Here is a 25,703-nt window from a genome sequence, read left to right on the forward strand (position 1 = left end):
CAGCTGGGCGTGATGGTTGTCAGTATGCTCGCCCCCCAGCTGACTTATTTGGAGTTCCTTTGGAGTATCATCGGTATCAGTTCCCATGTCTCCGCAGCTGCTAGCTTGTGGGCTCGAACACGGATCACCAGGGGTACTCGGCGTGAGTACATCGGGGAAGTGCTTTCGCGACAATTCAAACCTCTAGATAAGGAGGATTGGACTAAAGCAGTCATTGATGAGGATGAAACATATTTTTCAATGGCCTTGTCATATTTCACGTCTCTGTTAGGTACATGTCATCTGATCTACGGAAGTATGTTATTTTCTAGTCTTGTTTTCATATCCGCAACGGATAGTCTGAAGATCATGGCTCGCTACATGGCATCAGCGATGGTCAGCAGATTCATCCTCATGTACGAGCTCTTCTGGCTACGAGATATCCTTGGCGAAAGGAAAGAGTTGTTTGTGGAAACTGATTCCACTAATTCGAGTCAGTCATTCGAAGTTATAGAACGCGGTGGCAAGATCTATCACAGAAGCACAGCTGATTCGAGGGGGTTTGAGACTTGAATATGGTCAAGGTACCTAAATTGAGTGGCTTGTTTAGTTGCTTAAAGTAGTTATGACTTTGTAAAGGGGATTGTGGTACTCGATGTCGGAGCACATGTTGTATGCAGGCGTCACTGAAAGGCCTGACTTGATCCCTGCAGCAGTCGCGATCACATCATTCACACAAAGCTTCACGCGTGAGTCAGTGACTGAACTTCGCATATAGCTATCATGAACCCTCTATTTCGGGCGCTCAGCAGACTTTTTCCCTTGAAACCCCTGTGTCATGTGTGCGTGTAAATCTTCGTAGTCTTCGTCTTAGGTTTATCTCTTTCTGAGCTCTTCACAGATCCTAATGCCTATTGAGATACAACTCAGAAGTTACATCTGAGACTTCCAAAATGTCACTCTGGTCCGATGACGAAGTGTCGGCAGGTTCATTCTGCTTGCGATTGTCACTGCCAGCCTGATTATTTGCCTGATCGGGTGAGCCACTATTGTTCAGTTTTGTTTTCGCACCTGGCCGACAGGCATGTTGTCGTCCCCGGTTGAAGTTTGGGCCAGGAGCTGAAGGTTTAGTCGGAGGAGGAGAAGGAGGAGGAGGTGGTGGTGGCTGATAATGAGGGAACTGATTCTGTGCGTAGGGAGTTCCAAAATTCGTCTGATATTGACTGAAAGGGCCACTTTGTGCTCCTCCTGTCCACCCAAATCTGTCTTTTGAGGTTACATAAGGAGCATTTGCTGAATTACCCATGTAACCTGGGTTTGCCGTCGTTCTCATTTCTTGGAATGGATGTATGTCTGCTGCATACGTGTATCCGTGTGCCGGTGCGTATCCCATGTGTGGATATTGTGCGCCGACATAATTCGCTCCTCCAGATGACTCAGGTGGAAGATTTTGCCATGGCCCGCCTGGAGGCGCCGAGACGTTCCCATTTGTCCAATCATGACCTGTAGTCTTTCGCGTCGATGGATTCTCAGTTGGAGTTTGATTGTGACTTTGGGGTACATAGCCCTGGAATGATGAGTTCAAGGCATCCATCGCTCTTTCGAGATAGGAGTCCTTCTCCTCAAGTCTAGGTGTCAACGCTCTGAGGATCATGTATTCTGCGTAAGGCTTCAACCCTTGAGATGAAGCTTTGGCAGACAGGAGGATCTGTCTCTGGAGGCCAGCGCGGTCTTCGGCACTCCTCAAAGCTTCAGGTATGTAACAATACAGACGAGTTTCGAGATGTCTCTGGTGTGTTCCTGCCGCGCGCCACAAATCATCTAGGCTGCGAAGCAGAGTTCTCGGCTCTGGGCTTTGGTAAATCAACAGCTGAAGACAAGTCGCCTGCAGCCAAACATCCCCTAGCTCTTCTGCCACGCTAAGCACCGTTCGAAGGGCCTCATCATGTCCAATCGTAGTAGTTGGATCAGGACTCCACCTTGGGGCTTCATCTTCGTCTGGTGCATACGAAATCATACATAGTTTTGGAAGGTCAGACAGATTTGGAGCAATTCGGTGTCCAGGAAGGTTGTGGAGACACTGCTTGAGTGAAAAGAAGCCGGTGATACGTGGGTTGCTGTACTGCTCAAGCAAGACTTTCGATATGATCCACCGAAGATATGGTCGAGACTTTGAGTTGGTTGGGTTGAATTCAAGAACATCCAGTGCCTTCTTCCGGGAAAATTCGAATATCGTATTGACCAGTCCAATATCCTCTGAGTGGCACATCGAATCCAAAACTATAGTTGTGAATATTTCCAGTAGAGCAAATGAGGTCTCCTCGTTTGTCTCGGCCACGCTCCAATCCTCTTCGATAGCTTCGGTTAGCTTTATCAAAGGGTCTTTACCGTCGCCAAGATCGCAATAAAGCAAGACTTCCAATACTCGGCAAACGGGTTCTCGCGATCCCCGTAGGAGTGCTTGGAGCAAGTCCCCAAACTCCCAAATTCTGCCTTCTGCTCTTAGGTGTAAGTATACTTCGGCAATCTCATTGGAGCGGAACTTTGCGATATTCTCCTTCGGGGAAAGCCCGCCAGCTAGCATCTGAATCTTCTTGGTGTCAGCTGACATAATTATCTTGTCTTCCGTTCACGAATTGACGTTTTTAGGTACTTGCCTCTGTAGAGTCTAAATTGGGCCAGTGTTCCCATACTGTCTTCATACAATTCTCCCAATTTGGCGGTTGCCTGTATGCCGCCTGGGATAACATACTGACTCCCCCAACGAAATCAGCCTTAGACAGCAGCATATAAGTATGAGCTTGAACAACTCCACATTGAGGTGCTGGGATAAAGGTTTCCCCAATTTGGGAGAGTTTATGAAAATCCGGCATTGCGGAAAGACCCTCGCAATAGTGGTCCAGAACGTAAGAGTTTTCGATGAAACCCAAGAGCTTTTTGGCGAAGAATTTCTGAGCAGCCTTGAAACGCCCGAGTCTCACAAGTCTTGAATACCCTTCTAGCTCCTCTTCCAGGTCAATAGTCGCAGCAAGCTCTGTATGAATTGTGATATCCTGAGGGTTTTGGGGGTCGACATTGACCTTAGGCTGATCTTTAGCCTTGGTCTGTTCAGGTAATCGATCGTTCGTAGCCTCTGAGATTCCATAAGACTTGAACGGATTTTCAGCCTCAGGATGTTGAGGTAAATGATAAAATGTAGACGTCGGGATGTTAAACGGGGCTTCGGCCATCGCAGGTCCACCACGTTCTCCATATGTAGGCTCTGGGAATGATTGATGTCGCCAGGGTCTCCGTCTATTGAGACTCGAACGCTGTCTAACAGCACGAGGGTTTTGGGGAGCGAAAGGTCTTGGCACCTTGTAGGATGGGGCAGTTCGAGGCCATTTCGCAAAGCTAGGGAATGTAGGGGATGTAGCAACATCACTCGAATCTCCGTCGTAATTGGAGTCCAATGATGGCCCAGACACCATGCTCGACTCGGCGGATCGACCGTTCTGAGCTCTCCGACTATCGTTTTCGCCCGCACTTGCACTTTTCGATTGCCATTCCCGGACTCGCTCTTCACTCGTTTGGTCTTCTCTCATCCGTTCTTTCCCTTTGGAATTGGAAGGAGCTTCTTCATTGATGGGCAGGGATGCTGCGGGAGGGGATGGTTCTCTTTGGCGCTGCTTCATGTATTCGGCTTTTGCTTTAGCATGGTACTCTGGCCTCTCTTGATCCTGCGGCGTCTGTGGTGCTGCGGGCACAAAAGGCAGCATACCGAACCGCCATGCAAGTCTGTGTTGAAGGGCCTTGGTAGCATCGCTCTCCGTATCTCTGTCGAGAAATGACAGATCTGGTCGCTGCCCTGGCGCTTTGGCTTTGTGAACCGCCGTTCTTCTATTACCTGTCTCGGCTCTGCCTAAAGGATTTGCGGATGTGGAAGGTCCCCCTCTTTCAAATATGTCGTACTCTGGACGAAACGACATAGCTCATAGAAAGGTAAGAAGGTATTGCCTGGGTAGTTTCTGAAGCTATCAACCAACAGTCGGGATGAACGGGACATTCAAAAGATGAAGCAAGCTGAGGAGCCATTGTGAGGGGCAGCTGGCGGACCAAAGGGACATGGAGCTCGATCAATGTCTGCGCCAACTACGCCGTAAGCTTGCATGGCCTGGCCTGCAGCCAATTACCCAGCCACCACGGATAGCTAACAGACAACGAGAAGAGGCCAATGAAACCAGATTAACGTGCTTCAACATGCTTCTCCCGAGACAACTTGGACGAATCTCGCTGTTCCCAAGGATAGGCGCCTGCAGATATGCGCATCAGGCGCAGACGCGACCATCCATCATGTATGCACGACATTGAGGGGTTCCCAAACTGTTCATTTTGTTCATTTCTTGATAGCCTGCAGGAGGCAGCCCTCAGTCTGTTCTTACTATTTTTCATGCGATCCTGTCCTCCAACACATAATCAGGCTGCTGTTTATTCCTCTTCATCATGGTCAGGACGGATTGATTTCTCAGCGAACCATGGCCGCCCCCGTTAGTACAGTGTTTGCACGTCAACCTGCTACAGAACAGCAAGCTCTTCGCCCAGAACTCCACATCCGCCGATACGGTCGAAAAGACTATGAACGTTTTGACCAAGACGCTGCTCGTGGATCTTATCTCTGTGTGGGAAACGGCGCAATTGGCAAAGTCCAAATCGAGTGCAAATATCACTGGAAAAGGGCCCAATGGGGCGTCCTCGGTTCTACCAGGAACCCTGCCGGTATCGTCTACCTCGACATCTCAATTAAGCAGCCGCCGGGGCACACTTTGCGCGACGCCAGAGTTCTCGTCACTCTGGCTGAGCAAGACGCTTTTGGAGCTGAGTATGGGGGAAGACCGTGTCAGAAGCACGTTCGAACGTCGCTTAACTCGGATTACGCGGTTCAGGTAACAGAACAGTTTGGACCTCAGTCTCTCATAGGCCCTCAAATGGTCACATCAGAGCTGAAGCAAAGATCTTTTGAGCCCACACTCGGGGTGGTAGGTCTCTTTGAAATAGGAGGAGTGGGAACTCGTCGCAGCGTTGCCAGACGAATCATCGACAGCTGGACCTTCAAGGGAATGGTAAAGAGGGCCAAACATGGAGAAGGGTTCAGGTCCCTGGAATGGGAGCTCAAAGAAAACGAGACGGATTGCAATCCGTTCCGACGGCACATCTTTCATACTGGCTTCGCATTCGAGCACAGTGGTCGGCCGGTCACCATGTGCGTTGAAGTCGAGGGGCGTCTCAAGAGCAAGATCCGCCAGGGGAAATACAAGTTTTCGAGATTTTGCTCAAAGTCGAGCGACACCGATAATTCGACGACAACTCGGATCGACTTATCCTCAGCGAAGTCTGTCTTCAAGAAGCAGCTCGACGGCATCGCATGCGGTCTAAACATGGCCATGCAGAAGGAGAATTACGAAACCGTCCCAATTGAGATGCCAGCACCCATGTCGGCAACATTTGAGCAGATGTCTCAACCGACCGATATACCTAGCCAAGAATTCGATGTAGTGAAAGATGCGGCGGTGGATATCTTGAACCAATATTCCCACCAGCAGCTTACCTCGGTGGGGATGAGTCGCCAACGATCGCCAGCAGAGAGCGGGAGCGTGTTTTCCAGCGACGATACCCTCGTCAACGACAGCAGTGACCAAAACTCCGTGGATACACTTGGCCAGTCAGTTGGTTTGGGTACTTCTCAGAAATCTTTGAAGGCGTCGGAAGTTGTAGCACTGGCCCTGTTCAAGTGGCTCTTCATGTTGTTGAAACTCGTGGGTTCAAATCAGTATTCGCAGCTGGCGGCCATGCCAATATCCAACAAAGGAACGGAAACGCCACAGAAATACAAAGGCGGCTCTCACAGTCGCCAGGAATGGGATGTCGAGGTTGAGGAACCATTAGCAAAAGTCCAAGCCAAGCCCCGGCCACCACGTGCGGCGTTTGTGACCGATGAGCTCCCTTAGAAGAGAGTTTCTTACAAGGTTATGTTGAACAGGAGTTCGTCCGTATTCACATATTTAAGCAGAAGATAGCAATAGTGTACGATGATCAAATGGCACTGAATGTGTACATAGATGTACTTACATTCGCTACTCACTCATCATCTACCATCACGTTGTATTTGATCACGCAGCTTTGCTTCGCTTCCATGCCTAATCCATGTATAGTGGGGCACAGAACAACCGGGCTCGGGCACTGTCGCCCGCTTGGACGCATTTCCGGCGTGCAATAGCGGAACATAAGCCATAAGACAAAAGAGACGGACAAATTGGCAAAAGCTGAGCTTGAGAGCTGACTATTCAGAACATCAAAAGGGAAGGTGCGTCAAGGACAGGATTCGAACCTGCGCGACCGAAGCCACTGCCTAATCTGGAATCAAGGTATGATAGCAGGGCAGCCCATTAACCACTCTGGCACCTTGACTAGTGACTGATTGTTGAGGTTTAGAAGCGGGGAGCTGTTCATAAAGCGCGACAACCCCGCTTCACCCCGCCGCGCACATCCACAGCTGCGGAACCCTGGACATCACCTGGGCATGGTTCGTGGGGACTGGTGGAGTTGTGACTGATGGTGTAATTGGTGAGATGCCAGCCAGTGGAGGCCATGATGTGTGTTAAGGCGGTCCCAATCCGATCGTGCATTATGTTGTGTCAAAAGGCAAGGTTCGTCGAGCTGTGCTTTACAAATGCGTCACATTACTGACGAGACGCAAGACTTTTGAAGGGATAAAAGCTATCTAATGTATTGATGCCAAAGTGCCAAGGTGGCCTCGTGAAACTACCTATTCATACCGTGTCGACCGAACCCAAAACTCCGAGCTGCCCATGTGATATCATCCTGAACCCATCTGAAATACCAAAATTTCCTAAGCTCCTACAGTATGGCTGAACACCTTGGCAGCCAACTGGGTGAGCAGCCTCGCACGATCTGCCTGGGGGAGGTCCTACAACATGTTAGTACAAATCCACCTTGCAAGACATTCTTGAAAGAGAGGCTGACGGGATCTACCCGGTAGATATCTCCAGATTCGCACTGACCTGGAAAACGGCATAGACACTCTTGCCCTTCGCATCTCGAACAGAGCCAAGCCTGTTTCCAGCGACAGCACCAGCCAACGCACCAGGCATATTTCCGACGATGAATCCCAGCGCGCCACCACTAAGACCGCCTACCATACTCCAGAACGAGCTCGTCGGGCGGTTGGTACCCTCCTCGGCCATGCCCTCTTCGCGCAACATCTCCTCGAAAACGTCGCCAAACTGCGCATTATCTGCCTGTGCGCGCTGACCCTCGTTTTGTTGGCCCTGCTTCCCGCCGGTGAAGAAGTTCCATGCCCACGAGTAGGCATTTTGCGGGTTGGGACCGGCCTGCGGGGGTACTTCCTCTGGGTCGGAATCGTCGTCGGAAAAGTCGCCGTACGTTGTGCCGGCGGATGCGCCAAAGATCTTTCTCTGGGCATCGTATTCTCGGCGTCTTTGTGTGTCGGACAAGGTGTAGTATGCGTCATTGACGAGCTGGAACTTGCGGGTGCGCGTTGCTCGCTCGGGCGAGTCGGCGGGGACCCTATCTGGGTGTGTTTTCAGGGCGGCTCTAGATGTAAGAGTTAGTTCGAGGAAAGTTGGGATCGATAGTTTGAATCACTTACTTCTTGTATGCATCGCGAACTTGCTGGGTCGTGGCCGCCTCCGAGATCTCGAGGATCTTGTCTTTTGGCGCAATGTTAGTCGCAGCTCGATAGCTATGGTGGGGTATCGGAGAGAAGCTCACAGTAATTTGGAGGGGCACCAGTGTTCGCCATCTTGATGATCGGTAGAACTGTAGGTACAAAAGGCTTGTTCTAGATGGTAGAATAGCGATAAAAACCACAAGGTAAGGGAGAAGGAGAGGCTACAGGCCCGAGGTGATCAAGCGAAAGATTGCGCTTGAGGTATTGCCTCCCCGAGGAACCAGGCGTGACTGACATCAACGTCATTGTGGCGCATGAAACCAAATGGTGAACGTGGCTTGATCGATGCGGGGCCTTCCCTCCGGGGATTCCCCCACTTGTCTTTTTGTATGTGGTCTGTTCAGCTCTGCTGAGGCAAGGTGTGCACAGGCCACTCCAGAGAAGCACGTGCCTAGCTGACCCTCCTCCTTCGACATCTTCCGCCTTCAAGACTTCCACACATATTAGGTACCTTACCTTCAAGAGCTTTGTGATACCTGTGGCTGGCTTGCCAGATTCCGCCTCGCCGCATCTATCCCACGATTCGCATACTTCTCGATCGTGATATATTGCAAGTGCCAATATCGGATCATCAGCAGCGCCAACGTCTTGGAGTCGCCGCAATGGCTGAATGCTTCCAGTCGCATATAGTGCAGACCTTCTCGTCCCAAGTATCGACCCATCTGCCCGGATGAAGGATCTATCATTGTGCTTCGACGCCAGGAACGGTAACACCAGGTTACTTTGAGGCTCTGCCACCAAGGAACGCCATCGTCTGGTCTCGCGTGCTTTTGACGAGGCGTGGCAAGCTGCAAAGAATCATGCCGCATTCGTTTTCGAAAACGGTCCTTGTCCAAGGTTTTCGTTCGTCCCATTGGATCCTGGCAGATCGTAGCTATCGACCCAACGAATCGCTATGCATTCCAAAGCCTTTGTGAGGCACATTTCGCGCATGTTCTAGCCTTCGATGCTAGGTTCATGCTAAAAGGCTATTCAGAGGAAGTCAAAACGCAGGTCTGCCGAGAATGAGCCGCTTCCTAACAGTCATGCGAAGGTTCTTGGCGCTGCCAATATGTTGGCCAAATGGCATCCTTTCTGCGGTTCGTGATATGAGACATTTGCGTGGCCTGGTCGCCGACTTGCATCTCCTGTGTCATGGCGCTGGAGGTGAGCAACTGCTATGCTGCCCTCACTGCAGTTGATAGAGTACCAGCTAGCCTCCAGAAACAAATCGCGCCGTTCTCTTGGCCACCGCGCTAACCAACTCGTCGGCCTTTGGGATACACGTGCGTCCACATGGCATTACGAAACCAGGAAGCTCACTCGCAGCCACATATCAGCCAAATATTCCAGCTGTCCGTTCTGGGCAGGCCAAGATACCAGTCAAGCCAGTCCATCCGGCAGCCTCAGATTGCGAGCGACACTTGTGCAAAAACGCACATAGATGATCGACATCGCGCCGCTCAACTTGAGAGAATAAGCTAAGCTAAGATACGCGGGGGTTACGGGACGGGGAGTCGGGATCGGCTTCCCGCGGCTGAAATGTCACTTCGGAGGTTACTCTGCGAAAGCCCCCGATCCTTGGCGAGCGGCACTTTTGTACTGCCTTTCTCCGCAATGCTTACCTTCGCCGCATGCACATATGAACATCCGCCGAGTCAACTTCGTCACCACATTGAGTTCCGATGTGTCAACGAACTGGGGTTGGTTTGACTTTGGCAAATGGCAGTCTTGGCAGGAAACAAGGCAGCCTCGCCTGCGATGTTCCAGCACGCCTAAGGACGGGTTAGGAAGGTACAACTAGCTGGACTCTGCCTTGGCTAGAAGCAGTGAAGATCGTGAGAAAGTTGAAAAGGGCAGGTACTTGGTCTGTTGGGGTACCTTCGGACTGTCTGAAGAGAACTGGGTCAACGCCTCGCTGCCTTTCTTCTTCTGCGACATCCACGACACCACACCACCGCCGCCCTCACATTACCGCTTTTGGCATCGTTATCCTGCATTCTATGGTTCTCGATGCCCAACATCGTTAAGACCAAAAAAGGTTTGCAGGAAAAGCATATTTTCCTCCCCTTGCGAGCCATTATATATAGGGACCAGCTCGTCCCCAAGCCCACACTGGATGAACCAGCTCCAACCGATCCTCGCTAGCTTTCCTCTCTCCATCAACTCAGGCGTCAGCTTGTTGGTGAAAGGCGCTTCTGGTTCCAGTCTTAAGCGTCTCAGCTTCCCTGTCCGGCTCACCAGGTCGCTTCTTCATCCCAAGGTGTGTCTATCAAGTACTTCCACTGCCCAGGAGCCTTCCTGCTGACTTGTGATGCTAGCTCTGTGAGTACGTTCGAAGTACTGCTCGCGAGTCGACAAAATGGCCCCCTTCACTACGGCCGCGGACGGCAGCAGCCTTTGCACCACACCGATCTGTCTCGAGATCGCCTCAAACATTCTCATGAGTCTCGCGCCGAACCATACCGACATCGATCCGTGCACAGACTTTGACAAATGTGCGTCGCACGACTCCAATTGCCTTTTGTTTCCCCCACTCGCATTGCTTCCAGCTCTAGTTTCCCCGCGCCCAAGCTCCCGATCCTTGTCTCACTTCTCTTTTCGTTGTTTTCCTACTCGGCACTGCCGCGGATTCTGTATGTTGCATGACTCTGGTTGGCTAACATACTTTCTTGGCAGATGCGTGCTCTGGATGGAAAGCAACCCATGCTCCTGGGGCTGGCCAAGGAAAGGCCTCATCGCTGGGTATCGTCGGCAGTGATGTCTCAATAGTGCTGAAGAACATCGTGGAAGGTACCTATCCCAGCGGACCAGACGCTGGATTCATCACGGCATCGCTGTCACAAGAGCAAGTCGGCGTAGATCGGGACAACTTTCAGCTGATCGTGGAGACTTACAATGCCTGCATCAATGACACCGCCGTCAAGGCGGCAGGCTTGGGTCCTCTCATCAATCTCGTCAACCGCGTCGCGGAGGCGTTTCCTGTGGCCAACACTACAGAGGACAAGGAACGCAAGATCTCAAAGAACGATGCCAAAAACATGGGCAAGACGCTACTGTTCTTTGGTCAACTAGGCATTTCTACGTTCGAGTCAGTCACTGTTGACTTTGATGACCAGAATACGGTACGTTTACCTGGCACCTAAGGGCCTGCCACTATTGACGCATACTAATTGTGAGCAGAACAAGACACTCATAACCGTCGTTCCCGGAGGCACGCCGTTGCTCACGGGCTCAGTAGCCCGAAATAATGATACTGTTGCAGAGTATGAGCGCATCATGGCAGCACTTCTTCAGGCAGTCCATCCGGCGAAACTCGATGTTATGAATGCTCAGAGACTTGCTTTAGCCGTCACTAAGTTTGAAAAGGACGCGGTCGCTTTGCAGGCTACTGATGACAGCAAGGCAAGCCCAACTGTGAGTGGTTTCCTGACCTTTTGGTCTGGCCGAGAGACTGACAATCACCAAAGTCGCCAGCTAGGAAATTTAAGTTGGAAGAGGTCACAAGCGTGGCCCCAGAACTCGGTCACGATTTCGTCATCAACAACTTGATTCCTGCAGACTATACGCCCGATCAACTTGTGTTTTCCCCCGCCTACTTTGGCAACCTATCCCAGCTTCTCGCCAACACCTCTGTCGAGACAGTTCAAGGATTCTTCATCTGGAAAACAGTGTCCACCTTCTCCAACTTCGTTGAGACAGATGTCACGGAAAGGTTGAACGACTTGAAATCAAAGCTTCGCGCTACAGATCCGGAGTTGGTTGGCAAGCCACCGAGATGGCAGCAATGTGTCGGTCATGTGGATGAGGGTGTCCCATGGAGTGGCCTACCTGCCGGGCTCGGCTGGATTCTGAGTCGATTTTACCTCGATAAGGCATACTCGAACGAAGCTCGTGATCTGGCTATCAATATGATGGGCACGATCCAGCAGGCCTTTATCTCGCGCCTCGGCGAAAAGGACTGGTTAACATCCGAAGTCAAGAAAGAGGCCGAAGTGAAGGTTAACGCCATTTCGAAAAAGATCGGCTACCCCGATGTATCTCCAGACACCACAAACCCACGCAAGCTTGCAGATTATTACACTGGACTCAAGGTCACCGACTCCTACTTCGACAATGCCCTTGCGTTTGCCACTTTCTCTAGCAAATCGCTGTGGGCTCTGCTTGGCAAGCCTGCTGATAAGAACATTTGGCTGCAAACCCCATCGACAACAAATGCTTACTACTCTACAACCTTCAACGACATTGTCATCAATGCTGGTATCCAGCAAAAGCCCCTCTATAATGTTGCCTATCCATCATATGTCAATTATGGCGCACTTGGCACCGTTCTTGGTCATGAGCTCACCCATGGCTTTGACAACAGCGGGCACAATTATGCTGCCAACGGCTCCCTCACAAACTGGTGGGATGAGCAGAGCCTCAAGGCATTCAGTAATCGTACCAAATGCTTTGCCAACCAGTATCAGCAGTTCACAGTCATTGCGCCCAATGGTACGAATGTTCCCGTTCGGGGTAACTTCACGCTTGGTGAAAACATAGCAGATGCTGGAGGTGTGGCGACGAGTTATACGGCATGGAAGAAACTGCAAGCAGATAAGAAGTCTCAAGATTTCGACTTGCCGGGCCTGCAGAGTTTCTCGCATGATCAGATTTTCTTCTTGAAATGGGCACAGAATTGGTGCGACGTGTCGTCTTCGAAGGTGTACGACGTCTACCTGCTTGGGGCCGACGTGCACTCTCCAGGATTCGCTCGCATCAAAGGGCCCTTGGATAATTCTAAAGACTTCCGCAGTGTTTTCAACTGCCCTCAGAGGCAGCCTACATGTGAGCTTTGGTAGACGTCCTTTGGAGTGTTGAAACGCCGATGGCCTCGGTTTTCTGAGAGAGATGAGTATCGCCGGCGTTGATGCTGACCGGCTGTACTTTTGTGGACTTTGTCTTTCGATGGCTTTCCAAGCCTCTAAGCATTATAGATTAAATCAAGAATCATTAGCGTCCCACAAGCCATGTCCGAGGGATCTTCCATGATGCAGTTCTCAGCCATCTTGCCTTCATCACCGGACACCGAAATACGGGCATCTGTCACCGGAAGAAAGCACGCCAGCATGAGTGAGACTCTCCCCGAATTCGAGATGAGCTTTCAGCATATGCGGGAAAGCAGGTTTACGTCATCGCAGATATGAAAGCATTTGGCTAAATCTCGTTCAGCCTTTCATTCCCGATATGACAAATCGAAAGCTTCGGCGCCTCAACGCGGTTCGACGAACGATGGGTATCATCAACGAGTTGAGTACCAGGCACAAGGTAGCACTCGTGCCGGAACACGACCACACTCTCGTCCGGATCGGCACGGGCTGTGATGGAGAGACATAAATATTGCTCCAGTCCTTGGGACATATCCGTACCAGTGCTGCTCTATCATTGCCCGTAGATCATCCTGTCGATCGCGGAACTCTAACGCGGTCGCCGATACGCACCAGAAGCACCTTACATTCGCCAAAATAAAAAAGCAAACATAAATACGGACCAAGAACCTGTCACACTGGCCTGAGAATGCTTCTCATATAAGTTTTACCGTCTTGTTGGAGTTGTGTCGTGATGGCGTCAACCGTCCGGTAATCTGGATTACATGATCCCCGGGGTCCACCCAACGACGTGATCGCCCACTCGACTGTACATCAGCATGACCTCCGGCCCAATCTCCAATTTTCACAAACTGCCCGTATTGTGACCACACGACGAGTGGAAGCGGTTCTCATGGCTCATAGTCGCCCTGTGGCGGTGTGTGGCTTTGCCCATCCACACTTGTTGTGCCGTCGCCGAATATCGTGCAGGGGTTGCAGAACATGGGCATTCGTGCTGCCTAAACACAGGGTACTCATCGGTCTCATCATAGCTCTCTTCATCAACTTCGAAGCTGGATTCATCTTCGCATCGCGGCGAGAGGATCTATGATGTCGACCGATGAGCTATCAGTGAGACATTGCCAGGACTTATCCCGTGGCACCACTACAATGGGGCCCCACAGGCGACGAAAATTTGGACAGGATGACGACCTGGGGCACGCCGCTGTAACAGACTGCCGCTGGAGGCCGCTTTGAGATGGTCGAGTGGCTACCAGATCAGAACGTCGACGTTGATGGCCCCGGGAGAAGCCTATGCTATTGCATGCCAGTCGGCAAGAGGGCAAGGGGCAGGTCCTTTCCCTCCTCCTGCCGCTCGGCCCGCACATCCCTACATGTGGCCCTGTGCCAACGACATGGCTCCGTTGCCGGCCTCCTCCTCTCCGCCAAGAGTAGGATCTTGCCATCCGCGATGCCTTTGATCATTGGTCTGAGAGGCCCAAAATCGAGGAGTTACTGAGCCTGCACGGGCTTATCGATGAAGGTACCTATGTCGAAGAGGAAGACGGCGACTACGAGGAGAGTGAAGTTGGTGATGAAGATGAGAGTGAAGATGAGACAGGGGAACCTTGAAAGTGGGGTAGAGGAAGATGTAGTAGAGGACACAGAGGAGTACGAGGGGTATGGGTATGAATCTACGTTTGAGGTTGAGTCCGAAGCTGAGAGATTGGAGGGTGGCGAGCTTGAGGAATTGTCGGACTCGGGATTGGAAGATGAAGACGACGACGAGGATGAGGATATTTTGGATGAGTGGGAGGTTGAAGCAAGAGTGTGGGGGGAGGTCGGAGGAGAGGTTGTTGAGGTTGAGGTGATCATGAATATGGGCCTCAAGGCTCTCAGAGATTGATGGGCGTGGATCTGAGCTTGAACGAGGTTGTGGCCACGAGCACCCCATCTCAACGGCGTGAATAGGAGCTAAAGTTAGATGTATGAATAAGTTGAAGACGATACCCAGGTACACAGGGCTCTGAAAGTTGAAATCCTCGAAAATGTGATGGAACGGAATTCAAGATGGTGGAAGAAAGCAACTTCATCATTCTCTTCTACTTTTCACTTCAAGGCACGCGAGGGCAAGTCTGCAAACAACGCTCAAAATGTCTTCATATCTCATTCAATAGTGGTATTTAATATCAGTCCTGCCATGAAAATACCCGAAACCCCCGCTGAAATGCCGTGTAACCTTCGCTCGATCATGGCGCCGCATGCTGAGCTTGATCCCTGATAAATCCTCAAAACATTACATCCTTTGTCAGGGCATGCCCCACGTCAACCTGACGTCCTTATCGATATGACCAGCTTAGATGAGAGAAAGCCATCGAAATACCAATCCCACCCCATCTCAGAAAGCAGAAGCCTCCTCCACCTCCCTGGTGTACAACACCCCTTCAATCTCAGGCGTCCACTTCATCGCCCTCTTCACCTTCTCAAGTGCCATCCTCAACTCCTCCCACGTCCAAAACTCATCCGTCAACCCATGCGCCTCGGCATATAAACTCGGCAAGCGATACTCATCCTCCGCAGGACCCAATAACCTCACAATCCCGCCGTTACCCACCTCCTCCTCCGGCTGCGGAAGCGGCTTAAACTCGATAAAAACGGACAACCTCCTCATATCATTAAAACACCGCGAACAAGCCCGCAACGCCTCCGCGATACGCCGCTCGTCGAGTAGAACGGACCAGTGGATCCCAACATTCTCGATGCCCGGTTTCGTGGTCCAGAGTGAGTCCCATGCGCCGAGCCGTGTGCGGTAGACGAGCGGTGGGAGGTAGATGATATCAGATGAGGGCACGAACTGCAGGGGAAGCGGCGGCGACGGGCGAGAATCCTTTTGAACGTCGTACGGGTGCGGGAAGGGCCGGAGGAGGGCGCGGGTTGCCTTTCGCGATTCGGCGTTTGTGATGAGGCCGGCGGCGCGTGCGTGGCGGTACTCGCGGGACGGCTTGATGAGGTGGGTGTCTTCTCGGTATTCGAAGACGCGGGGTTGCGAGCTAAAGGTTTCCCAGATGAGAAGGCGGAGTTCGAGGGGGAGTGTCATGAACGAGTGACAGCTTTGCGGGAGTGGAGGGTGTGGCGATGTCATTGTTGGTTGTGAGGATGTGAGGATGGCGTTTGTGATTGACATTATGGGGTTGTTTCCGCAGCGGACGTATAGCTAAAACTATTCGGCCACTGTACCCGTATCGATTTGCGCTTCCTTGATTACTGGTTTCGCTCAATGGTGTGAAATGGTAGTCTACGGTTTGAACGATGGTGGTGACTTGATAACAGTGTGTTGTCTGACGTATGTGACCGCAAAGTGAGATAAGATGAGATGAGGTGAGATGGGACGGAAGAAAGGTGACAGGACGTCAGCCTTTTCAGCTCTCCGGACATCGGGCGGCTGAAGTATGTTGGCCGCCCTGTCAACCGATCAACGGGAATGCCTGCGTCGGCGGCCCTAGCGGCGGGAACGTGGTCTCACTTTGGCAGCCATTAGCCATTTGGTCCTCGGCTTGTGTGAAAAAGTCTCTCGTGGTAAAATAGATTACTCGTAACCTGAGATGGAGGGATCGCCTGTCATGACGTCGGATGGTTTTTTGGGGCCTAAATGAACCGGCGTGAAACTAGGTGGTGAAAACCTCTCTTACCGCCTGGTGCCATGCACATCCGGGAAAAACGGGTTGAACCCTGTGTGTCTGTCCTGCATCATGAAACTTTGAGCGACGGGCAAGATTTCTTATCCGCATGTTATTCCCAGATTTCTTCCAGAGGCTAACATGCGAATATAGCGTAGCGACTAGAGAATATGTCGTAGTCAAAAGACAAGAGTGACTAAGTGAGCTGTTGTGTTCATCCGGAAGATCCGGTATGCAAGGCGGCACTTGACTCCGACGCCGGGAAAGCTTGAATAAACGAAAAAAAGACCCCTTCGTCAACGTTGCGTGATCGGGCCTGGATTCTCTCGCGACAATCAAGGCTTGTTCTCCACCGGCGCCCGCTCATCCCTTGAGTCGGTCGCAGTCCGCGACTAGTGTCCGGCGGCGTGACCGAAGGGATGCCCCATGCAGCATTGTGCAGTCACTCACCTAAGGTAAGGAAGGTACTTACAAAGTTCCAACATGACTATCTACCGAGGCGAGGGATTATCTCGTTAATTGCAGCAATCAAACTTACCCAGCAGCTCCTAGCATGTTTACTCATTCGCCTTCACTCATCAGTGAGGAAGATTTGGGGGCGTTCTCCTTATCTCTTTTGAGCCAGGGTTCAATTAAGTTCACTGGCGCAAAAAATATCGGGAAAAAAAACGCGAAAGCTTGGGCGGGTGGGACCAATGGCCGCCGCGGCGGTGCGGCACGGGTCATCGGCGATGTGGGTATTTTCCGCCGGGTGGGTCACGAACGGCTTACAAGACCGGCATGGTCGGCGTACGAAAGCTTGAAAGGCATCGCCACCGCCTCCTCTCCCTACAGCCACTGTAAGATCGTCAATTCAAAAAGGGAGCCGCTCGGCAGTAATTCAGAGTTTGAAATATGGCGAAGCAACATGCTGTCTCGCGTACCTGGAAGGTTGCTAGTCTTCATTCTCACGAGAATAACCTGCCATGATGCGCTTCTAGCCTCATCTCGGTTGCACGGAATACTTCCAAGCGCAATTCATAATTCGTGCGTCTGATGAGACACGGACAATGCACTTTCAGCGGAGGACTTAGTGGCCCGCAGGAGTGGAGTCCCGAAGATCGGAACGGCTCGGTGGGGCTAGTCTTCCGGAAGGTGGCCCGGCGCCGAACTTCAACGGCGAGCCGGAGAGTCCCTTAGCACTTTTCAGGGCTTTTCTGGCTTCGTAACATTTGATCGCATCGAAGCCTTGAAGCCCTTTGCCAGGTTGGCTCATGGAGAAGGAGAAAGGTTGAGCTATCTCCTTGCTCCTTCCGGGTTCACATTGGTGGTTACCCGGATGATTCGCACTGAAGTATATAATTTCGCCTTACTTTCTTGTCTCATGACTCCTCATGAAGAACTCTAACAGTCCTCAACAGCTTATTAAAAATCTTCGAATTAATCGCATTGATCGTCTTCCCACACCACCAATCACAGCACACATCCCTCACTCACGACCACCATGTCGTCGACTATACCGCGCGTGGGATTTCCTGCTGAAATCTGGCTACACGTCTGCAATTTCCTGCACAGTTTCGACGTCGCTGCACTCGCGCAAGTCAGCATCGAATTCCACATGAACCTTCAGAAGGAGGTTTATCTCGCGGCGATGCGCGATGACAACACCCACATCATCTCCAGGAGCGCCGCGACGGGGAACCTGGCCACTCTCCAGCGTATAGCGTCGCACGGCGCGGACATGAACAAGATCTATCCAGCCGATGCTCCCCAGCATCTCAAAGACTGGTTCAAGTGGCAGGAGGAGTGGAACAGCCGAGAGGCTCCAAACGGGCAAGGTGTCGAGGTCGCACTGTCAAAAGCCTGCTTCGCAACCCCCTTGCACCTCGCCGCAAAGGGCGGGCACTACGATACCGTCCGGTGGCTTCTGGACCAGCACTCTGTCGATGTGGAGATGCCGGCGAGGTTTCTGTGCCAGTGTATTCCCCCAGGCACCTATCCGGTTCCTACTTATAGGTTAATAGGGCAAGCCGTACCGGCCTGGACGCCCCTACACATTGCTATTTGCCACCACAAAGTCTCCGTCGCCCGCTTGCTGCTCTCCAGCGGCGCTTCGTCTCGAAGCGTAAGTGTGGGCCATACTTCGCCAAAATATCCTCGCTTCAACCAGGTCTTCGACCGCGCCTGGGAGGGACTGAATCCGACAAAGTATAGAGGTCCAGCGATAGCGGTTTCCGCACTCCAATCCGCCGCCTATTCCGGCAATGAGCCCATCATCAAAGAGCTCGTGCAGTGTATGGGAGTGGATGCTGACGAAGTCGTGGTGGAAAGTGGTGCGACGCCGCTGTACTACGCATTAACGGCGCATAATGAGCTCTCGGTGGCCCTCCTGCGACGTCTCGGGGCGAACCCGGAGCGGTCCTTCACGCTGGGCAGGATTGGTATTCACTACGATAACGCTTTCGAATATGCTCTGGCCATGGAAAAGACCGACCCGACACTCAACGTTCTTGAACTATTCTCATCGAAAGTGGCAACTGATATCTTCAAATTCATATCAAACGTGGCAAAGTCAAACGCGGCACGTTATCTCTTTTCAGAACCGGGAGGCGCCTGGTACTGTCCTTCAGGAACCGAAGGGAAGATCGTCTCCAGGCTGAGACAATCGCTCTTAACGGCGAGGTCCGAGTATTGGGGTCAGGATTATCACACCCCTCTTGCGCCGGGCCTGAACAAGATGATGCCGGATATCTTGTGGGATACCATAGCGCAACACGAACCACACTTTGCGCCTCTTGATCAAGAGATTCTCGACTGTTTCTTGATTGCATGCCAATGCAGTTTTCCAGCACTAGAGACCTCCACTCTTGAAAGTTTCTTATACACGTCAAAAATTCATCTTCAAAAGGTTGTCGATCTTCATGTTGGGTCTAAAGTAATAGAATACGCCTACGACACTGACCTCTCGGGCACTCAATCCTCGGTTCATTCAGATATGGACGCAAAAGATGATCGTTCCGAGGCCACGACTTGCACTATTGGAATGCTTGCGCTGCATGCGACGGTCGCTGCTTTCGAACCTAGGCCCTTTCTCATAGACGAAGGCAGCAATGAAGCCTTAGTTCGTAACGCCAAATGGCTAATCACAAAAGGAGCTTCTCCGAATGTAACACCTGGAATAGATCTGAAATGGAGCCCGCTGCTTCACTTCTTCGACACTATCACGAAGACTTGGGATAGAGACTGTGTGACCAATGCTTTTCAGGGTGGAAGTTTGGCTGAGGCATTAGCCAACATGATCAAAGTCCTTGGGGAGGGTGGTGGGTGGTTTCCCTTGGGGGAGAATGATGACGGGACCATGTTCAGCACTGTACTAGCCTGTCATACTGCCCTTAAGGCTGTGTTACCCACGTCATCAGGAGAACGGAGAGGAGAAGCTATTGCAGAGGCTCGCAATGTGATTGAGAGCTGTATGCCGCCCAAAGTGTTTGAGGCTTGGAAGAGCTTGAGTCAATGAGATGGTTCTTAGAGCACTGAGCGGAAACGTTGATATGGTTACTTTTTCCATACCTACGAGATAGCACAGCAAAATTGGTGAATAGTTGAGTCACTTCTTCATTTTCTTTGCTCTTGGATATTTTGACTTATGTGTTGGTAGAGTTGTGTTGGTAGAGTAAAGTCATCAATCAGTCGCTACGCTATCTCTACCAGAGCTGCCTACAAAGGCTTCAACGAACCAAGTAACACTGACACTCGCCGCTCGAAGGCGACGACCTTCTCACCCCGTCCAGCTTCACCTCGATGTTCCTAGCCCATTTGATCCATTATACATTGAAGACTGTCCCATTGTTCAACTTCATCACACTGACCCTGCTCATCAAGGTCTCTTCCCCTCCCCATCCCATCAAAATCGATCATCGCCTTAGTTCCGTTTCGCAGTTGAAACCCGGACGTTGATATTCAAAGCACGTCTAGAGTCTAGCGTCGGCCCCGGGAGCTCTAGCCACGCTTCCCCTAGTCCAACACAGCCTACTAACCTAGCTTCAACCCATTCGCGACCGCTTCCGCCCGCCCGCGCCCGGACGTTAAACGGGCAAAAACGCCTCTCCCACACGCCCTCGTGGCCTTCCTCTCGTTCCACGCCGGCGCCGGATGTAGTGTCACAGACGTACTTTCGGAGCCGATTGGGTGTTTCTGACATTTCAGATCATCGTCCAGTTCGTCCAATGGCATCAGGACGTCTTAATCTGACGTTGGCCGCCACCGGAGCAGTTCATCGCACTGTCGCCAGTGCTAGATCCACATCATTCAGATAGAGGGTGCCCCTGAAACTAAGGTAGAATAGCTGGTCAAATCATATCTTCAAAAGGCCCCCCACCAAATCCGGTATCGAATCATCCGCCAAAGACAAACATCATGGCAACCACACCACCCATCGACGATCAGTCAGAACGCTATCTCGTAGCAATCTCGCGAATAGCTCCCCCCGCAAGACCAATGATGAGCCCCCATCCGCGCTATCCTACTTCACCTCAAGAGAGCCGGACCATCGGTCCCGATCTCATCAACGTCTGAGCGCTGACTTGGGAGGGCAACGCTGCAGCCGTGGCAGTATCAAGAGCATGTCCAAAGAGGACGCCAGCCACCTTCTCGGACGCCTGAACGCCAACCTGCAGCTCGGATTCGGGTTTGTAGATGGGCGGTTTGACGAGACTCTGCCGAGACATTGAAAAAAGAAATGTGAATAACGAGAGATTCCCGACCAAATGCGTAGTTGAACCAGACATGTTCAAAATTAGGTCCAATACCACCGTCAATCAATGTTCAAACGGTCAAACCACACCAGAATTCCCATCAACATCAAGCATTGCAACCCATTCCCTTCCGTCATTGATAATCCAGAACCTGCATTAGCCCTCCTACCCACGATTCACTACCGGTACGAACATAGCTCACTAGAGAACCACCACTGCAACCCATCCTTCGGCTTCCATCCGCTATCAAAACACCGAGAAACAAAGACAGAATCCTACCTTACGCACTTAATGCAAGGCACGCCGCGGACAAAATATCAAGAAAGAAAAAATACACCGCAGACGGAGCAGACGTTCATTTCTTTCCCTTGTGCCCCCCCCTCCCCCTCCTACTGCATGTCGCGCCCGCGCCGCAGCCAAGATGTGGTCGTACCCTCAAACTAGCCCTGCAGAGATGCATCCCAGGCCTGCATGCCCACAGCCCTCATCTAGTTCTGACCCCCAAGACACGCATGCGCGCGCCCGCGATCCGCGATCCGCGAGAGAGTTGCATCATACTCCGTAGTTCCGTACCAAACGCCGTTCATCACTGGTTGACTAACAAAAGCCATCCGCGCGGGCGTGGCGGGGGAAACCAGAAGGAAAAGAAAGAAAAAAAACCGAAAGCCACAATCGCGCGAAAGGTAAGCCCAGAGAGGTCGAGACATGGCACCGGCACACATCCACCACGCCCGCTCGTGCCGTCCTGCCGCCGTCGCATCCACCCAAGAGACGCAGGAACTCGTTTTGCCCTTTCTTCGCTTGCGCGGGGGATCGAAGGTTACAAGCTCGCCCCCTCATGTCTCTTCTCCCCGCTCAAGTCAGGTAAAGGCCTGGTAGGTAGTCAATCACTAGACCCAAGGAATCCTGCCGGTTTTCTGGTAGTTGCCAAGGATGTAAAAAAGAATGAGGAGAGCCGGCCAAACGTTCGCAATCGCCTCCTCCCACCACCCGGAAAGCTCGAAAGCTCTCCTCCCAATCCACTGCAACCCTATCGAAACGGGGTTCTGCGGGTGGACAGGGTTAGGTACATGCAGTCATGTAGGCAATATGGGGGTGGGCAAAGTTCACAAAGTCCAGGGATGCCATGCCGTGCAGTATCCCGTACACTACGTCCGTACATAACCGAGTCTCCAAAAAGCCGCACGCTATTCCCATCGAATCATGAACTGTCTGTCCCCGGCCAGAGTTTGCGGCTCTCTGTCAGACTGTCGTCAGAACTACAGCTGACATCATGTCAAGCCCTTCAAACTTTCAGAGTTGGCCCAATGATCCTTCCAACTGGGCATCTTCATCTTCCACTGTCTGAATTTCTGAATAGTAACCAGACAGTCAAGAGCGGGTCACGCAGAGATGAAAGGGTTGAGGGCGAGAGAGCAAAAAGAATGCACCGACGCAACGATAATCAAATCCCATCGGCGCCAAGTTCACCAACGCTCTCAACGGCCACGACTCCATCCCCGAACCCACGCCAGCGTACCATCGTCACATCGAGCAAGCCACACAAGCCCACCTCTAACCACATGGCGAACGGAGACCTCCTCAATGCCTGACCATGCTTCGCCGTTGCGGCGTTGCCTTTTTCGCCTCCCAGAGCCCCTCCCTCCTCCTCCCCATCGACATTGGAGTATCCATAATGGCAAGAAAAAGCCTGGGCCAGACAAGATCCAAAAATGACCCGGATCCTCTATCCCCTCTCACTCTTTCTCTCCACCCCCACCCAACCAGCGTCGCGGGAAGTTTTGAAACCAGGGGTTCCCCGGCCTCCCAAGCAAGTGCGTACTGCAAATCACCCGCTGCCAGATGGCATGATGATGCCGGGAAAGATGGGACCTGTCAGTGACCCTACCAGAACCAAAAGAATGGGCGAATTGGCCAGGCCTCCCATGAGCAATTACTATATGCGCCACCGCTGATGGGCTCAGCTCAGCCCCCAAAAATCAAACCCGACTCATGAACTGTGGTGCTGTCTGTCCATATCAGCCGAAGAAAAAAATAGCTTTGAGGCATGAAGAGAAAGAGTTCATTCAGAAAAAAAAGATCGGATTGTTGTGGAAAAAGAAAAAAAAGAGGAAAAAGTACGAGTCGCACCGGTCAAGCCGAAGAATGCGTACGCTCGGATTCGTCATGCGGTTATGGGAATATGGCCTCGGCCCAAAGCAGGGACCCGCGAGTGTGGCTGGGGAGAAAACCGGATTGAGGTATCATGAGTTTTTATTTTCATTATGGATCGAGTCCACTTGCTACGTAAGAGTCCAGGATGGACTAGTTCAGAACCCATCCTCTCTCCATGCCATGCCTCTGTGAAGTCACCTCCAACGCTCGATGCTTATGCATAGCACCGGAACTGTCTGGATGTGACTGAAAATGTCCTTTTTCGAGCTAAATGACGAAGTCCACGTCGCGAATAAAGGACGATGCTCTCCATGTGGTATCATATCAAAGACGAATCGCAAAAATGTGTAAATCCAGCCAAAGAAGAATGTGTCAAGGAATGACGGGTCGTAATCATTTAATATCCGTTGCACTGATCGCGTTTGGTATAAATCAGAAACGGTCGTGTCGGCGTTTTTAAAGTGTGGCGCTGGGGTTGGCGTTAATCAAGGCGTGGCGTCCTCGTCGACCAAGGTCTGTAGTGTCATGGGATCTCGGAGGCGTCGAGCCTTGTGAATGGCGACGAGATAATCCACGAGGCCTTCAGCATCTGCGCGCAATGCGTCCAGCTCCTCCTTGGTACATCCGATTGTTTGTGAGTCCTTGCTCGGGTAGCGGTAGGCGGCGAAGACAATGCCGCGATCGTTCTGGGCTACATCTTGCGGACCCGGGCTCCGGGAACTCGAATTGGCGGAGCCTCTTCGGCCTGTGGCCGTGTGAAAGGCGTGGCCGTAACCCCGTGCGATTTCGCCCGCCTGCGCGTCGTCACTGCGGTATTCCATCCAGCCCTCCTGCTTCAAGATTCTGGACTGAACAGTGGCCGAGATGCGGAAAGGGCTGGTCAGATTCGATAAGCCGTAGGCGGCGAGCAAACGCCCGGTCATACCGGGAGTTGTGTCCACCATGGGTCCATCCATGGGCCCAAGGAGAGAGTTTCTCATGCTTGAGGGCCTTGATGAGAAATCCATAGAAGCGGAACGTGGGCGACGACAACTCTGACGCTCCTTCGGGCCACAAGTTGACGATATAGACAAGGTCAAACTTGTGCTTGGCCGCAATCTGAGCAACCTGCAGCGCTCCTTCCTTGGCGACGTCGTCAGCATGGATGGAAGATGTCCGTCGCTTGGAACCGACCGATGACACTGTAGAGGCCGGGGTCGGCGGGGAGGGCGGTAGCCGTAAAGGCGCCGGCATAATCGGGGTTTCCGAGGCATCCTCCAACTCGGGCTCCTCCAAGATGTCTTCGTCAGAGAGGTTGTAGAAATCCATGACATCTCCACCTTTAAGGATTTGGCTTGATGAAGTGATGGATCTGTGAGGTCTGGACTGGCCCTGAGGCCGACGCAAGGCGGCTGCCTTTTCCTCTCTTCGACGTCTTGTCGCTGCAGCAGCTGCCTTCCTCTTGGCTAAGCTCAACTCTGCAGAATCCCGGGATCTCATGTCGTTGATAGGTTTCATTTCTGGAGATGCGGCAGGTGTTGGCAGGTCTCTGCTGAGAGAAGAAGATGGCCGGCCCTGGGATCCCTTTATGCTTGAGTCGTCCTCGTGGTCCGAGGTAGGTGGGGTGTCGGCTCTGGGAGGGATGATGACAGAGCTGTGGCGGTGCTCGAGGGAAACCTTATGCGTTGTGGGGAGAGTTTTCGGAGAGAAAGTGGTACTAAATGGCGAAGCCGGGGATGGGGACGTGGGAGGAAAAGGAAAATCGAATCCACGCAGACTTGCCACCGGCTTACTTTCCCTGCGGTGATTGAGCGACATGGAGCGGGTTGGAAGAGTAAGAGTTGTCGTGCTTGCACTGCTGAGGTGAGAGATGTGTATTGAGATGCGCTCGGACTGGTTTTCCGGGAGGCTCTGGGCACGTCTCTCATTTTGTGATGCTACAATGCGCTCCTCTCTAGCCTTCATGCGGGAGACACGCGGACGGATGAAGGAAGGCTGAGGAAAACTGTGATCTAAACTTGCGGTTCTGGGAGCCGATGAGTCCATGGTTGGCGTTGTTGATGGGCTTGTTTGGACGGAGAAGTCTTTTCTCCGGGAGAAGAGCTTCTCCAAGCGGTCGAAGCTGGTGGGCATGGTGGAAGAGGCCGAGTGACGGCTACTTGCTCGTGTTTGTCTGATCTCCAGAGAGTTTTGTAAGTTCTTCGCGCTCGGATGTGAGTTTGGCAGGAGGGCCACTTGGGTAGACAAGAGTAAACATACCAGATATGAGACGTGGTTTTACGTATTATGAGGAATGAGTAAAGTGGCCCGAGAAAGGCGGATGGTATGACGAGGAAAGGAGGAAATATTTTGAAATTAATCCTGTGAGGGACACGTGTGGTCGTCGAAACACTGAGGCGTGAGGGAAGGAGCGAGGTAGAGAGTACAAATGGGAAGAAGAGGCCTCGGCCACACTGTTGGGAGCTGACCAAAGTGAGGTCACAGTGAGACAGAAAGTTCGGGGGCCACGAAAGTAGGCAGGAACACCCGGGCAGAAGTAATTGTAGACCAGGAGAGGCCAACAATTGGAGTGAATCGAGTCTCACCGGATCGGCTGAGTGAATCCAGA

General features: G+C 52.1%; 6 protein-coding genes and 1 non-coding gene across 7 annotated transcripts; 3 read left to right on the plus strand and 4 right to left on the minus strand.

The window, feature by feature from the left end:
- Positions 1 to 4,493: 4,493 nt before the first annotated feature.
- On the plus strand, positions 4,494 to 5,963 carry N0V96_004333 (uncharacterized protein; the record flags this gene model as incomplete). Its single annotated transcript, XM_053188399.2, has 1 exon — positions 4,494 to 5,963. The coding sequence occupies one exon, from the start codon at positions 4,494 to 4,496 to the stop codon at positions 5,961 to 5,963; it is 1,470 nt and encodes a 489-aa protein (XP_053054361.2).
- A 359-nt stretch (positions 5,964 to 6,322) lies between these two features.
- Positions 6,323 to 6,423, minus strand: N0V96_004334. The gene has a single exon. It is a non-coding gene; the product is annotated as a tRNA-Ser (tRNA).
- Positions 6,424 to 7,004: 581 nt separating this feature from the next.
- On the minus strand, positions 7,005 to 7,798 carry N0V96_004335 (uncharacterized protein; the record flags this gene model as incomplete). Its single annotated transcript, XM_053188400.2, has 3 exons — positions 7,005 to 7,590; positions 7,646 to 7,706; positions 7,768 to 7,798. The coding sequence occupies 3 exons, from the start codon at positions 7,796 to 7,798 to the stop codon at positions 7,005 to 7,007; spliced, it is 678 nt and encodes a 225-aa protein (XP_053054362.2).
- Positions 7,799 to 10,067: 2,269 nt separating this feature from the next.
- N0V96_004336 (uncharacterized protein) lies at positions 10,068 to 12,546 on the plus strand (the record flags this gene model as incomplete). The annotated part of the gene is made up of 4 exons (XM_053188401.1): positions 10,068 to 10,203; positions 10,385 to 10,830; positions 10,889 to 11,122; positions 11,176 to 12,546. 4 exons carry the CDS (start codon positions 10,068 to 10,070, stop codon positions 12,544 to 12,546), a joined length of 2,187 nt encoding a protein of 728 aa, XP_053054363.1.
- Positions 12,547 to 14,950: 2,404 nt separating this feature from the next.
- On the minus strand, positions 14,951 to 15,694 carry N0V96_004337 (uncharacterized protein; the record flags this gene model as incomplete). The annotated part of the gene is made up of 1 exon (XM_053188403.1): positions 14,951 to 15,694. One exon carries the CDS (start codon positions 15,692 to 15,694, stop codon positions 14,951 to 14,953), a length of 744 nt encoding a protein of 247 aa, XP_053054365.1.
- Positions 15,695 to 17,712: 2,018 nt separating this feature from the next.
- On the plus strand, positions 17,713 to 19,079 carry N0V96_004338 (uncharacterized protein; the record flags this gene model as incomplete). Its single annotated transcript, XM_053188404.2, has 3 exons — positions 17,713 to 18,333; positions 18,379 to 18,962; positions 19,058 to 19,079. The coding sequence occupies 3 exons, from the start codon at positions 17,713 to 17,715 to the stop codon at positions 19,077 to 19,079; spliced, it is 1,227 nt and encodes a 408-aa protein (XP_053054366.1).
- A 4,522-nt stretch (positions 19,080 to 23,601) lies between these two features.
- Positions 23,602 to 24,613, minus strand: N0V96_004339 (uncharacterized protein; the record flags this gene model as incomplete). Its single annotated transcript, XM_065757088.1, has 2 exons — positions 23,602 to 23,992; positions 24,030 to 24,613. 2 exons carry the CDS (start codon positions 24,611 to 24,613, stop codon positions 23,602 to 23,604), a joined length of 975 nt encoding a protein of 324 aa, XP_065614301.1.
- Positions 24,614 to 25,703: the final 1,090 nt, after the last annotated feature.

This window comes from Colletotrichum fioriniae (genome assembly GCF_027942845.1).
Source record: "Colletotrichum fioriniae strain IMI 355084 chromosome Unknown scaffold_4, whole genome shotgun sequence".
Taxonomy (NCBI): domain Eukaryota; kingdom Fungi; phylum Ascomycota; class Sordariomycetes; order Glomerellales; family Glomerellaceae; genus Colletotrichum; species Colletotrichum fioriniae.